The following is a 16464-nucleotide window of genomic DNA, read 5'->3' on the forward strand; positions in this document are numbered from 1 at the left end:
TTTGTTACCTAAATGTCATTTTTTATTTCTTAACAATGAGCAAAAGGAAAACATTTTTCATAATGATGATATTATAGATTATTTAGAGTTTCCTCATTTCTGAAAAAAACCCTTCTAACGGCAAAGTTTTAGTTCATAAAAATGTCCATAACTCATAAACCACACGGTAAATTTTGTTTAGATTTTGCATACAGGTGACATTTAAGGCATATAACTGTCCTATGTTGTCAAATTTACAATTCCTTATAGTGCCCATTAGGGGTGTACTACCTTAAAAGGTATATATCTCTCGGTCTCAACACTTGATCATGTCTATTTTAACTTCTATAGCTTTCATGTATAAAAATTCATAGACTACGCTCCTCCTAATACGCCAAATTAATATCGCCTTGCGCTCAACATCTTACCTTTCGCCCCGTCTCCTGCGCTTTGGTTCCACCGCAGGCGCTAGTCACATAATCAAATATTTTACATAACCGGTTTATAAATGTATATTAAGATATAAGGTCTCCAACAGAACAAAAACATCATGCTGAACAAACATATCTTATTATAGTATATAGCCCATATAAAACTTAAATAAGTTTGTTTGAAGCACCTGTGGGCTCCACTATTTTCGAAAAATATCGATTTACAAATTTAAGAAACCTTTCAGCGTAATTTATGTTGCACGAAGGACAAGTTCTTGTTACGGGTTGATATTTTTCTAATACACTTTTTAAAATGATGCGAAGGGTATGGCATTTTAATGATTGGGAAGTTAAATATTCTACAAATCGTCGTTCACTTCGTCGTTGAAAAAGTTCTCCCGAGTTTAATATAATGACATGTAACTTTTTTTTTGTATTACAGCTTAGATCATTGGAAGCCCAAAACAATCCTACACGGAACTACATTTTCCGTTGTTAGAAAAAAATACAACTTAAATGAAAAACAAGACAAAAACATAAACAAAATTTACAATTAGCTGTTTAAATCAGCCTTCCGCTCTATCTCGGAAATGCCTTTCGCTCGTTTTACCGTGCACCACAATTTTGAAGTGGAGCGACAGTTTGCTGGGCGTGATATAGTAAAAAATTTAATAATCTACTCTGAACCTGCAAATGCTAGGGCTGATATTTGGCATGAATCATTGTCTAACATGTCTCTATTAAGTTCAAATTGCAGTACAGGAGTAGAACTCGGTCCTGCTCTCAAGGTGAGTCATGGGTTTCCATAGCAACCACTGGCTTCCGTAAAAACCACTGGCTTTTTATATGAACCAGTTTTCCATAGCAGCCATTGACTTCTATAGCAGCAATTGACTTTCCGGAGTAAATAATACTTCTCCTCGCAACCAGTGTTTTTTAATAGGACCTACTGACTTTATAGTAATCAGAGACTCTGGATAGAAACCAGCAGCAATTATTTACATGTACCATTACAATCAGTGCCATTTTTCCATGTACACTGTTTTAGACGCAGAGAATTGAGTACCGCTCAAGCCGGTGCTAGGGGGCGTGAGGGATGTTGCATGTATTCATTATCCTTCATGTACAGACTCAATCAAACGGATTCTGCAATTCTCTTGTACTTTTGTTGTGATTAATGCTTCCGATCGAGTGATCACTTAATGTCCAAATTTTTAACAATGGACCTAGAATTTAACATCGCACCTGTTTGTTTATTTATCTGGTCATTGTTAGTGGGTCAATATATTCTGCTACATAAGTTTCTCGTGGGTTTAGAGAAAACAGTACACAAGCATCGGATTGTATCATTTTATTTATAATCAACATCCAAGTTCTTTTTTCAACAAACTACATACATTGGCATCTTTTAACAATCGTGGCTGGTACAAACTGTATGCGTGGTTTTCTAAAATTAGATAGAATTATATAAGTGTAAGCAGGTTTACTTAATACAAAATGTACATGTATTGATATCTTTTATTTACCTTGAAGATGAAGAAAAACAGTTTTGTTAATCTCCAAAAAAAAAGACTTTCATTACTTTTGTGACAGATTGCAGGGTCTCTAGAAATACAATACAATTTCACTAATCCAGATAAACTCATTTGTTTAACATTTTCCTGTACCCGTATACATTTATCTCGCCTTTTGTTATATGTGCAATATGAAACATAGGGAATAAAATATGAATCAGATCGTGATTATGAATCTATTCTATTAAACACTACATATATAAATTAACACCTTGGCACACTGTCAAAAATGGTACAGTACCTGGTTTATAATAGTCGGAGAGTTTTACAACAGCTGGTTGACTACCGACCACAAGTCCTTCTCTCTGCATACTGACTTGAATACATGTTCCTATGTCTCCTGGAATCTAAACAATGAAATGTATAACAAGTCATATATAGTAGTAATAATAAACAGCTTGCACTTTGTATTCTTAAACGCCTAATACTTTTTACTCAGAGTGTAGGTCTTTACGTGAATACTCAATTAGAAACATTGCATAACTTGATGAGATAATTAAATAATATAGACATAAAATATTAAAATTATGGTATATGCTTAAAACACTTTCTGTAAACAATAAATAAAAACGGAACTATTTAGCGGACAAAGTAAGGTTCTCCTTCTTAATTGAATCAAACATTATCTTTAAAATAGAGGCACTCGGCCAAAGTCAAACTGGTTTTCGATACCTATAGAAATTTAAACAAGGCTTGTATAATATAAAAGTCGTAATAATTTCTGGTAGCTAAGAACATTTTTGCAACTATATGGTTGCAATATTGGTAAATTATTATTTAAAGAGTTACATATGAAATATTGCAAATAGAAATAAATGGATAGTATAAAACAAAAACCAACGCTTATAACAATGTATAAACGCATTATCTTTAATGTAAAAAAACTACGCTGAAACACTGTAAAGAAGTGTTAACGGGCGTTGGTTTTGTTTTTGGTGTGGTTTTCGGTATTTTCGTGTGAATGAGTATAAACTTACAGGATCGTGAACGTTATTGGTTGTGTCGTTACTTTGAACAAAAATTATAACTTTAAAATAAAGTCTGTAAGTACTTATGTATTATATAATGTGTCCTAGAAAATGTAATGAGATCTAAGTGTAGTATAAAATGTTTAAAATATAAGGTTATACTAAGCAATTTAACTAGAAAGTGAAAGAACTATCCTGTATATCTTATTTCAAAACTATGTAACCTTGACATTTTATTTTATATAGGCTGGAATTATCCATTACATTTCAATGTAAGGTTATACTAAGCAATTTAACTAGAAAGTATAGAACTATCCTGTATGTCTTATTTCAGAACTATGTAACCTTGACATTTTATTTTATAATGGCTAGAATTATCCATTACATTTTATTTTATAGAACTATCCATCCTTAAAATTTTATTTAAGGAGAGCAAGGACCATCCTTAACATTTTATGCTAGAATGACCAATGAGATTCCCAGATTTCTGTTTGTAATTTTAAAACGACCGGTGGAAGTTTGTACCAATAGATATAATATATTTTCTGAAATTAGAATTTGATATGTACTTCATCAAAGTAAATGATAAGTTTCTTTTCTCCTTCTTCTACACGTTTCATGATTCCGACGTGTGTAATACTGAATGTGTCAGCTCCAAATCCTGAGAGAAGCCCTATCTCCATAATTGCCATACCACTCTTACCATCACCGAGCCAACTGTAATTTACAAAAAGGAATAATCTATCCGTTCAGGTCCACTTTACAGCTGTATACTAACATTTTAAATTTTTCAAATGAACCATTTGAATGCTAGCTTCGGTAACATTTTGCTTACTTAACTGCCAGCCACTGCTAAGGACTGGTTACAAGTATTTCCAGGAGCGGACGACCTTTGAACATTTTAGAACATGCATATATGAGTTGTTGTCCTTTCAGTTCATTATAATGATTAGCCATAAACATTACTGAATGCGTCAAAATCATTTAATACATGGCAAACGTTTTGTCTGATCAAACACCGAAGGTCATTTAGGAAAACAAGAACAATTCCAAATATACGAGTATTTGACACCATCAGCATGACACATAGAAAATGTATGAACAAATAAATATATGACCTGAAGCAGGCCTGTAGTGTAAAGCCAGACATTGTTTCGTCACTGGTTGATAGTAAAAGTGAGAATAACGGTTTCACGACATCTGCCATTACATTATAGTTTACAGCTATCTGAAATAAGTATATGTAGTACATGTACAAACTCTTGAAACAAATGTATGTATTGTGATTTGGATAAATTATTTACAATATTTCAAAACGAAAAAACTTATTATTCAGATTGCATATCTGAATCACGTAATTTAATATAATACGAGGCAAATAAGTTAAACGACGGGTAAGATTTTTACATTGCCAGTATGGAGAGTAAATATCCAAAGTGTTTTATATTTAAAAAATCTTTTCTGATTATCAATTAGCTTTTATTTAACATTTAAGCGGCATAATCTTCAGATATACCAGTTACTGAATTCAAACAATCCAGTCATGATACGACACAGGAGAGATATGTTTAGATGATACCACACAGGAGAGATATGTTTAGAAAGATACCAACCTCTACAAGAGCCAATCCATTACCTTCGGCTCGTATGTCAACTATTTCTGTTGGAGGTGGAACCTGAAATATAAACATAATGGTAAAATTTCTCGGCCAGCTGATTGATGTATTTCAACCAAGGAATTACGAGTTCGAGCCCCTCTGGGGTTACAACAATGTATAAATTTACGTATTATATCAGAAAGAAAAGTGTACGCCAATCTTCGGGTAAGGACTATTATAGGTAATCAATTAGGAGGACTGGTCCAAATGGTAACTATATTTAATAAAGTTTCAAAAAGGGGAGATGAAATAAAATCATTTATGTTTAAGCTAAAATGTAACAAGCGATATTAGTGTTTGTGTTACCTTTTAAATATTTCATATTTTTGAAAAAATAAATAACATAGAGCAGATAAAGTCTGGATTTGCAAATCAATGAGACAGAATCGATACAGTTGTAAGTCTGATATTTTTTTAACGTACAATAATAAATAAAAGAATCATACATCAACTGACTGAAGTAGTAGAGCATTTTGTGACTTGATTTCAAAAATATGCCCAAAGTTTGTCGGTGTTCCTTCTATCTTGATGTTGACATTGAATTTTTTGGAATATATTAGAGCTGCAAATTCTGACAGAGCTTGAAGAGCAATCACCGTATCCTGTTATAGCATAAAGTAATGTTAGTGTTTTGATAGTTAATTGTTGTAATTTACAGGCTTTAAAACATACAAAGATAGTCGTTAAAAATGATAAAGATGAGTTATGTGTGCATCAGTTAATTACAAGATATCTAGTTTAGCAATTATTCTTTTAGTACAGGCGAGTTACGTAAAACATTAAGTAACATTTTCTTGAACACGCTTGCATTAGTAATGCTTTTATCAAATTATATATTTTCTATGTCTCAACATGCAAGTTACTACACAGATGCCATAATTAGGAATTTATTTACACGTTTTCAGATTTGTAACATTTTCAGATTTGCAACACTAAAATTACGTAAGTTAAGCATACGTGTACCCATAAAAGGATGAAAGATAGTTATTGTTTAGAACTTAATCTATCTTGACATTTTTTTATTTCAAATACCTGTGTCGATCCGAATCCACCAGTTGGATTACGTTGGTTTACCAACCATTTGATTACTGGAATACCTTCAGTTACTTTCGCGGTAGTAGCGTATGCCAACAAAACGTAAGCTGTCGTTTCTATATTACGAGACCTGGCCTGAGAATGTGGTGGTATCCATCTTAAATTACTGGTGTCAGGCTCCTCCTCTACCTCCCAGTACTTCATGCCACCTGAATTAAAATGAGAATTAAAATTATTAAAGGTAAAGACATTGCAAACATAAATGTCAATAACAAGTATACAATATCAAAATATCGAAAAGCCATTGATGCAAAAAATATTTTAAAAAAACAAACTGTACACAACTAATTCTAGTGCATTTTTTTATCATATACTAGTACATGATAAATGGATTCAAAGCCTTATAGAAATGCTTATATATCACATTTCTTTGCAAACAAAGATTATATTTGAAACGTGATGCAGAAGTATGTTTTATGACATATTTAACAACTCTTAAAAAATAATTACTAGTATACCGTTACCTGATACCGTTGCCTTGGAATCAAGTTTGGCGAGGACAGCATTAAGTTTAGAACTTTTGATCAAAGCTAAAGCGTAGCTAGCAATGGCTAGCTCATATACATCATCCATGCCTGGTACTTTATCCTCTAATGCATTTTTTACACCAGTAACAGTGGATGACAATTTGGCCGGAACACTACTAGAAAACTGAATACATGTATCACTTTATTGTAAGAATTAATGGGAAGAAGAAATAAGAAAATTATACTGATGGTGAAACAAGAGCTCGAATAAAATATTAAGATACTTGTTATTTGGATACAAAATTTTTTATCACGCATACAAAGACCGCCTCCGTGGTCGAGGGGTTAGAGTCGATGACTTCTAATCCCAGTTACCTCTCTGGCGTCGGTTCGATCCCCGGGAGATGCTTTGGTAGTTTAGCACGGAGGAAGGGAGTCTAGTACTGGTGTAACTCTCCAGGAACGATGGTTAGGAAACTACCCGCCTATATGACTGAAATACTGTTGGAAAAAGGCGTAAAATGGAACAAACAAACAAACAAACAAATCACGCATACAATAAGATGCACACTAGACTTATCATTGCTTTAATTCCATGCAAAATCACTAGGCTTTTTAGGTTTGGCACACCTTACATTATCATTTGGAATGCACAGACTATATTGTTATCATCAGTTCCAAGGACTTTGTGATGAGAAACCATACGTAATTTATTTTACGCATGGTGAGAAACCATATGTAATTTATTTTACGCATGGTAAGATCATGAATCTGATATTTTTATTTTTCATTTTCCATATACGCTGTAAAAAAAGTCTTGTTAATATAAAATGTAATATATCACAATCATGAATATAAAACGTTAAATAACTTTTATTTGGACAAAAGACTAATACATCTTTATGTCTTGAACAGAAAATTGGTATTCTTTTATTACTAGGGCAAAAATAGTCTTATAGGTATGTAGCTTTTTCTTTATCAAGAATAACAATGTTGAAATACCTTTGCTTCTTGTGCCTCTAACAAAGCTATTAGTGTATATATTGCTAGGTTAAGATCTCCTTTCGCTGATCCACCCTGTAAACAACGAAACAATCTGACCTTCATGACAATATATCTTTTCCTTATGAGTTAAGTTTTTTTTCCAAAATCTTGGCGCTATTATTGTATTGAAATACCGTCAGACAGTATATATCATAATATCATAAATATATGATCAAAATACTGAAAAAGATAATTATTCTATCAATTTTCATGCAAAAATGTACTTAGCATAAAGATATGCTCATTTTCATTTCTGTTACATTTGTGAAATTAGCGCCGTTCATTAAAAGGGATAGGTGGAGTAGGTACAATTTTCAAATAACTCGCAAATAAAAAGAATCGATTTTCAGTCAAATTTTAGCTTTTACTAGAAATGAGTAAATATCTACTTTACAAGTACATGCAAAAAGGAATAAAATCAAAATACAAAACAAATCTTATATTGACCATTGTGTCCGCTCTTACAGAATGAAATTAGATCTAACTTAGAATAGTTGTACAGAGCTAGGATGACTTAATAAAAGGAAATGAGTATGCCGTCTCACAATATACACATACTATAACATACATTGCTTATGTTCTTTGTAGAAACTGCACTTATAACAACAAACCATCGTTATTGTACTATCTATATAGCGTCTTATAATTTCATATATCGTACAGAAGATCTTTGATCATATTTAATAATTCTTGCTAGTTCCCTTTATTACAAATCATGTGTCTTTTAGAAATTTGTTCTTTACTGCGTACGTGCTATATAAATAATATTGTTATCATACAACTGGTTATCTGTACACTTCTCGTTCTTAATGTCAGACAAATACAATGTTTAACATTTTTTATAAATTTAACATTTTACTAAACCTGCATTTCAGTGTGTATGACTTTTCCAGGTTCATTGAATGTTCCCGTTGAAGATTTATATTGAGCCAGTATCCAATCGATTGCTCTTTTGACAGTATTACCATCAATGAAAATGTACGATTTTGCTTGTGAAAATGATTTTATTACAAAAGCTGTAAGCCAAGTACTCCCCGATGGATCACTGTTGCCAAAAGCACTAAAGGATCCATCAAAATGTTGATACGATAATTCCTTTTGGTATCCTTTAAATAATATCAAAAATAAAGTTATTGTTTTATAACTATCATAAATTATAACTGAAAATGCTACATTCCGATTACGCACTAACTTATTTATAAATACAAATTTTGGGTAACCACCTGCCCAGTGTTTTTCGTTTTAAACAAAACAATATTCTTGTTTTGAAATTGATTTCCCCTCAGAAAAAACAGTATAAAAAACAGGGTGAGCTTATTATTGCTTTTATTTACATTTCTTTGGAATGAAGGAAGACGCAATTGCCTTAAATATTCATAATTATAGTGAAATATAGAGTAAATTATTGGTAAATGATAAAATGCGCTTGACTCGAAAGAAGGACACACGTTTTGAAAATGTTAAATGCACGGTACGACAGCGACGCTTAACAATAGTGTTATATAACTTATTTTTGACCGTGTGAATCAATATCTCCTATATATGATTTTAACAAAATTTGTTGCAAAATTATCGCTTACCAACAAGCATAAATGATTTGGCTTTACTTTCGTCTTCTGGTTTCAGATTATTTGTTGCAGTCAGGTATTTAATGACAAATATGTTTGGAACAAAATTGATCATATTCTGTTCTCCGCACCCGTACGGCATCCTCAACAAATTAGAAATTCCAGATATAGACGGTCCCATCAGATCACCTTTAAAATAAATATCAGCAATAATTCATATGAGTCTTGCCAGTCTGATCAGGATCCGTGCTGTTCGCTGTCAGTTTCTTTACTTATAATAGGGTTTGTAAGCAACAGCATGGATCCTCATCAGACTGCGCGGATGTGCAGGCTGGTCTGGATCCATGCTGGTCGCAAACGCACTATGTTGGTTTTGTCATGGCGCGGCTCATATACACATTTGTTTTTAACTTTACGTGATTTCATTCTAAAGATCGAAGAAATAAGATAGATTGTCATATCTGTACACGGAGAATGGTAATTGAAATGACTTTTCCAGATATTTAAGTAGTAAGAATTTATCATTCCTGGTCACATCAAAGCATATTTAATCTTTTAGACAAAAGAAGGGGTATATTATGTTAAATATGTTCAGCATTTGTAATGTATATATTTCAATTGACATAAAATAGTGGAATGAACTAACTATAAGAGTATGTGACACTTTTATCATTATAAACTCTTTCACTTTGATTACATACATTTCATCATTACAACATTAGGCGACGGAGGTGTTTCTCTTATTAATAGGCATAATCGTACCTAGTGAGCAATTTTCACCTATTTCTATTTCATATAACTGCCCTTTATGGATAGGTCCGACTTAATGCATGTTTACTGTTTAATAAATTTTTATAATTACCGATTGCAGAAGCTCTGATATGTACGGAATCATCAACGACGTCATCTGGTAATGTAATCAGTATTCTTTTGTTGAATGATTTGGCATTTTGTAAGTCAATCAGAACTGGTATGTTATAACTTTCAGATATACCTTCAGGCTGAAAAATTTGATAATATTATATTCTATCATATTTGTGTTAAAATACAATAATTCAAACTATCTTCCTCTGCTTATTGACACGCTTATATGACGGCAACATATACTTCATTCTAGTTTTAATTTAGAAAATATCAACAACAAAATCCATCTTTTTGTGACAATTTTATATACAACATAATCAATTGCTCATTTTTTTCGAACTCGTCTCAGTTGAATTTTCGAACTCGTCTTAGTTGAATTCCGGATTTTAATTTAATGGAACTGAAATTGAGCTGTTTAATGTTTGAGTTGTCTTAAAGCAACATAAGCAAATCTGCTAGTAATATGTACCTATTTATACACAATTATGTTAGATGCACATTAATTACTTGTTAAACATGTTTTAAATCACCAAATTAACTGTATTTCAGAATTATTCCGTAATATGAACAAATATTCATAATAAAGAACAAAACACGGGCGTTTTTACCATGACAACGGTTTTAATATAATAAACGCCGTGCTATGTCCATGCATAATTTCATTCGATTATTTGATTGGTTTGTTTAACTGGGATTTATGTCACACCGACACACTATAAGTCATATGGCGACGTTCCAGCTTTATAGGTAGGGGAAGACGTCAGGTGCCCTTCCGTGCATTATTTCAGGCACGAGCGGGTACCTGAGTTTCATTCGATAAAAATTTAAACAATATACAGATATATACATGCCTCCACAAGCAATTGTTTTCTAACAGCATCACCTGCGACCTTTGAAACGGCACTCACTTCAATGTCTATGTTTCCAACTTCAACGGCCATTATTGGAAAGTTTAAAGTTGTCCCTCCGCCGGGAGCTACCTAAATGTAACATTGTGATGAGTATAACCTGCTTCATAATTCAAAGAAGTTTTCTTTTAGAACATTTCAGTTAAATACAAGTAATAATATAACATAACACAATACATTATTATCGTATTTGTAAGAAGGGAAATATCTATACATGTATACATAATTAGTCGCCGTTGGCAATTTGGTATTATTCATGTAATTACCTGATTTATATTAAAAACATTGTCTAAAAATTGCTTACACGCTTTCCTTTTTATAAGCAAATGTATTTTATCAAGTATACATTAATACACCTTTTATGCTTTTAAATTTTGATGAAATATGGCATTGTAAGTTACGTGATTGTTTGTAAGGATTACCTGAATTCTTCGTTTAATCTCTACTTGTTTGAACACCAGGGTCGATGAGCCTGAAGACTTTTTAACTATGATGTTTTTGAAAGACGATGATTTCTTCAATACGACATCAACCTGTAAAGAATTTCATAGATTTTAGATACAAAATAGTGTAAGAATCGGGTGTTTGTTAGGGGGAAGTCTAGAAACTGATCTACATTATCTGAGTAATATCAAATTTAAAGGTAATTAATGATTTACAATACAATTTGCATGAAACAAGTGATGTTTAAGATGGTTAAAAAAAACGACAAAGATTTGCTATTATTACCGTAAGTGTCTTTGTAAAGAAAATTAAAGATGTTTGCTTGTAGTTATAATCCTGTTCCCCCACGAATCACAGAGTACGGTAGTTCTAGACGGATGAAAAACTGCAGAAATACTTCAAGCTGAAAGCAAAAGCGTCTTTTTAGAAATGAAATGAAAGTAATGTAGTTATGATTCACATATTTGTATCATACACCTTCTTGACGGGTAGATTGATTTCTTCTAGACACAAATATTTTGTCTTCCAAGAAAATAGATTGATTTCTTCTTCTGTTCAGAAAGTTTTATTTCCTCTTGCAATATTTATATCTACAAGATAGATTTTATTTTTTTCTAGACATAAATAATTCAAAACCTTTAGAGAACAATGTCTCGAGTATAAATTTTCTTTACAACTGATAACTGCCTCTCGGGTTATAGATGTAAATCTGTACGACTTACTTATTCATCTTTCTAAACAGGATGCACCCATTCGGTTGGGGAGATTTGGAATTGTAGAATGAGAATAAGGTGATCAACATATGTTAATAGCCGCGGATTAAAAATGCTAGACCTGTGTAAAGCGACATTTTACGAATTGGTAACGAACGTTTTGTTAAAACACGGACGCGAACATATTTTTTAAATGTAATGATGTAGCGTTATTGTCCTTTTTTTGTTAAAAGATAACAGATCTTGCTTTTCAAAACATTAATCGAGCCATTACCATTATCATGTTAATATAAATGGGAAACAAGCCGTAATTCATTCAAAAAGCAAAACGTAATCAGAAAATTATAAATGGGCCAGTCTAAAGCGGGTATAAGTTGAAACCTTAATGTATTCAATGATGCTATTTTTAACGACTCATTGGACATTAGACACAGCAATTACGCAATTTTAACAGCAATAATAGAAACGACAAGTCCATTGTTTAAGAATGGTTTTCAGGGAAATTCAATAATCTGTCTTAATACGTTATAATTTTTCTCAATGGTTTTACTCGGTGTGTTTAAAATAGAGAAAATAAATAAGAATCCCGAAAGAAAGTCCAAAACGGCAATATTGAAAATGTTGCAGGCTCGGTTTGATTGAGCTTGCTCATGGACGATACTGTCAAACGCAAACAAACTGTCAACGCCCGCCAACTGATTAGCCTGACAAAATTTTTGGGATAATACATCCCAAAAACGCATTGTGGACATTTTGTAATATTATACATATTATTACTTGTAAGCAACGAAAAGGGAAATTTTAAAAGTTATCTCTTCTTCTGGCAATGAATTCTTTAAAAATGCGGGGAAAATTACGCAATTTGGCATTTAAAATTACCAAACCGCCTATTAAATATTCGGGTAACAGTAAATTTTTTTTCTTTGTTTTCCCTTTACTCTTAAAATTTTAATAAAGGGTGGGGGAAACAAAAATTTTGGGCCTGGGAATTAATTTTATTTAAGTTAAATTCCCAAAACCCAAAAGTTATGTTAAATAACCCCTTGTTTTTTTGTTTCAAAAAGAAATTAAAAAAATATTTTTTGCACAGAAAGAAAAAAAATTAATTATTGAAACAGAAAAATAATTTTAAATATTTGAAAATTTTAAATTTAAAATACTTTCCCAAAAATTTAAATTTTAAAAACTTTTTAAAAAAGGAATTTTAAATTAAAAAATATAACCCGGGGTTACATTTTTTACAAGGGTTGGGGGAAAATTTGGGACGGAAATTTTTTAATATCGTTGGGATAAGGGGGAAAAAAAATAATTTTTTTAAAACCCCAAATTTTTTTTTTTGGTGTAACTATTTTTCCCTTTAACTTAGTTTGTTAAAAGAAAGGGTTGGGGGTTTTTGGAAACAATTAGCATTAAAAATTATTTTCCCAAATTTTCTTTTTAAAGACTTGGAACCCAAATAAAAAATTTAAAAAAAGGGGGGAAATAAAAGGTGTTTATGAAAAAAAAAGTTAAAAGAGGGTTTTTCAATTTGTTTTAGTTTCCCAAATTTTAAAAAGATTAAATTTTTTGAAACCCTATTTTCAAGGGATTGGAGCCAAAGCCAATCCTTTTTTTCGGTTTTAACACAAAAGCACTTTCAAAAATTTTAGGGTTTAAAAAGGGGGTTGGGGAAAATGGTTTTTTTTTGAATGGATCCTTTTGAAAGCCCCAAAAAACTATTAAAAAAAATGTCCAAAGATAAAAACCTTTCCTTAAATTTATTAAAAAAAGAAAAATTTTTTTTTCAATTTCGGAACTAAAAAACATTAAGGTTAAAGGGGTTTTTTAACAATTTTTTTCCTTTTTCCCCATTTTTTGTTTTTTCCTTAATATTTTTTTTTTGGGTTTTAAAATTTCTGGGGTTTTTTTAAAATGGGGGGGCCCCTTTTAAAATTCCCCGGGGAGAATTGGGGTTTTTTAAAAATTTTTTCCAATTTTAAATTAAAATTTTATTAAACCCCTGAAACCCGTGGGGAAACCCTTTAAATTTTTTTAAAAAAAAAAAAAAAAAAAAAACTTTAAAAATATTCAAGGGTTTAGTTGGCCCCAAAAAGATTTTACAAAATTTTCACGTAAAAGGTTTTTTAATTAAGTAAAAATTTCCCCAAATTATTTGGTTTTACTCAGCTTTAGGAGATTGTACCCCATTTTCTGGAACAGGGTTTACTCTTGGCCTGCCCCCAAATTCCAAAATACTACTTAAATTTTTAGGGGCCAAACCCCCATATTTGGGGGAACATCCATCAATTTTGTTCAGCAACTTTTTTCCCCGACTAAATTAATGAAAAACAAAAAGTATTTATACTCGAAATTTTTTGGGGTTTTTGTTTTGTTTAAGTTTTTAATTTTTTTTAGGGTTATTTTTTTCCCCTTTTAGGTCGTGGGCGATTTTCCAAAATTTAAAAATGGGATAAAGGGGCGTTCTTGGCCTTTAAAGGGCACGGGAAAGGGACCTTAGTTTTCACCCAGTTTTCGAAGCTTTGGCTGGTTACTTTCCCCAAAGTAAAAGAGTCCCAAAGGGCCTGTTTGGTATTTTGGAAAAAACCCCAAAAATGGGGGGAGCAACGTTTTTTTGTTAAAGGGATTCCCTCGGCCACGGGCCTTTTCCAAAATTTACAAAATTTTAATTTTATGTTTGGATATTAAAAATTTAAAAGGAATTTTTCTAAAAGATTGGGTTTAAAAAAGAAAATAATATGTTTTTAACGAAGAATGACATTAAAAATTTGGTTTGTAAAGTAAATTATGTGATAAACATTAGTGACATTTTTTTAATGTAGTTTTTATGGACAAAAAAATACAAAAAAAAAAATAAAAGGGAAGTTTTTTTTCCCGTAAAGTATTTAAAATGAATAAAGAAAAGTCGCAATGCGGCGAAAACTAGGGTTTTTCCAACGGGGCAAGTGATTTTTGGAAAGGGGGTTTGGGAAAAAAGGAGTAAGTAAAAATGTGCTGTTTTTCTAACCCAAATTTCAATTTGGTTTTAAAAAGAAAAAAAACCCGATAAATTTAGTTTGCACCCCCGGCCCGTATCTATGTACTCGGGGAGTTATTTGTAGAATGAAAAATTTTTATGAAAAGAAGAGAAAAGAAACAAGAGGTTATCTGATTTGTCGAGGGGGGTGCCCCAGTATTAAACGAATTCCGAGTGTTTTGGGGGTTCTTTTCCTTTGTATCTAGTCAAACATAAAAACCGCGTTCCCTGTTGTCACAAATAAAAAGGGAAAAAATTTAAAAAAAAAACCCAAAAAGAAAAGAAATTTGATAGGTATTTCTTTTTCGTTTTTCCCCTTTTTGGACAAATTTTTATTTTAAACCCCCGCAAAAATTGCCAATAAAAGGGAAAAGGGTCTGGATGCGGGTTTTAGTTAGGAGTGGGAGGGAAATAATCCCAAACCAGTTAACACACCCGTTTCATGTAAATGGGATATGTAATTTCTAAACTGAATTTTTAAAGAAAGGTTTCCTATAATTAAATTTTCTATTGTAGCAAGTTCCTTTTCTTTGCTTTCTTTTTTTTCTAGTTTGCAAACCCAAAAATTAAAATTTTTAAAATTAAAATTAAACCCCCAACAAGTTTTGGGTCAATTGGTCCTTTAATTTAAAAAATGTTTGTTTTTAACTCACCAATGGCCCTCACAAATTTTTCCCGAAAACCGTGGGGATCCAAAATTGCGGTCTTGAATTTAAAACCCATATAAATTTTGGGGGGTCAATAGGTTTCAGAAACGTGAAGTTTTTTTAGACAGGGGGAAAATTGGGGAAATGAAATAAAAGAAATTTGTAGGGATTGGGGTTTGGGTTTTTGGGGTTTAAGGTTTCAAACCCCCCAAATTCCCCAGCCAAAAGGTCCAGCTTTAAATTTTTGTTTTTTTGTTTGGGAAACCCGGGGAATTTTTGTTTTTGGTTGTAAAATGTTGACCCAATTTCAAAAATCAATGGGGTATTAATCCCAAGTATAGGGTTTATAAAAAAAAGGGTAAATACTTTAAAAGGTTTGGTTTGGGTTTTTTCAGGTTAAAAAAAATCAAGTTTTTTGGGGGGCGGGTGAATTAATTTATTTTTAATTTTTTTTTGTTGAAAGTGACCTTTTTCCTTTAATAAAATTGGGGGAGGGGGAACATTTTTGCTTTCTTGTTTAATTTTAAAAATTTCCCAAAAGGGAAGTTTAGCCGTGGAAACCCCCCAAACAAACTGCAATTTTGAGTTTATTTTAAAAAAATTTTAAAACCTTGAAACCCTTGGAAATTTAAAAGGAAAATTTGGTAAAAATTTCGGGGTGGGTTTTTGATTAATTAAGCTAAACAAAAACCCCCGTTTGGTTGGGGCAATTGGGTTTGCCCTTTAAGAAAATTTTGAAAAGGCCCTTTTATTTTTTTGCTACGGCATGACTTTTTATCACCGGCCTCTAGGGAAACAATCCCCCGCTGCCTTGATTAATACCTTTCCCGTTTCCAAAAGGCCCCAAAACCCCTCAAATTTTGGGCGGCCGATTTCTTTTTTTTAAAAAAATGTGACCCTTTACCTTTAAACATTTGGACCATGACAAAAAGTGGTTCCTAGGCCAGCAAACTCAAGTTTTGGCGTTTAACACGTTTTTCCGGGAAAGGGTCCTCCCGCCAGCGTCTTAGATTCCCTAATCGGGGTTTTCCAACGTAATAAACAATGGTCCACCAAGCGAAAAACAAATGGTAAGGCTTTTGGTCAACAGG

At 32.1% G+C, this 16464-nt stretch overlaps 1 protein-coding gene across 1 annotated transcript; it reads right to left on the reverse strand.

The window, feature by feature from the left end:
• Nucleotides 1-1727: 1727 nt before the first annotated feature.
• LOC132714774 (CD109 antigen-like) lies at nt 1728-11336 on the reverse strand (the record flags this gene model as incomplete). Its single annotated transcript, XM_060697691.1, has 15 exons — nt 1728-1857; nt 2226-2331; nt 3522-3669; nt 4071-4180; nt 4566-4628; nt 5057-5212; nt 5643-5854; nt 6170-6356; nt 7175-7249; nt 8081-8322; nt 8797-8973; nt 9647-9785; nt 10500-10628; nt 10979-11089; nt 11286-11336. Coding segments are annotated over 15 exons (1992 nt in total), but the record flags the coding sequence as incomplete, so codon positions are not given.
• Between the last annotated feature and the right edge of the window lie 5128 nt (nt 11337-16464).

This window comes from Ruditapes philippinarum, unplaced genomic scaffold, assembly GCF_026571515.1.
Source record: "Ruditapes philippinarum isolate M1 unplaced genomic scaffold, ASM2657151v2 ctg11103_1_1_1_1, whole genome shotgun sequence".
Lineage (NCBI taxonomy): Eukaryota > Metazoa > Mollusca > Bivalvia > Venerida > Veneridae > Ruditapes > Ruditapes philippinarum.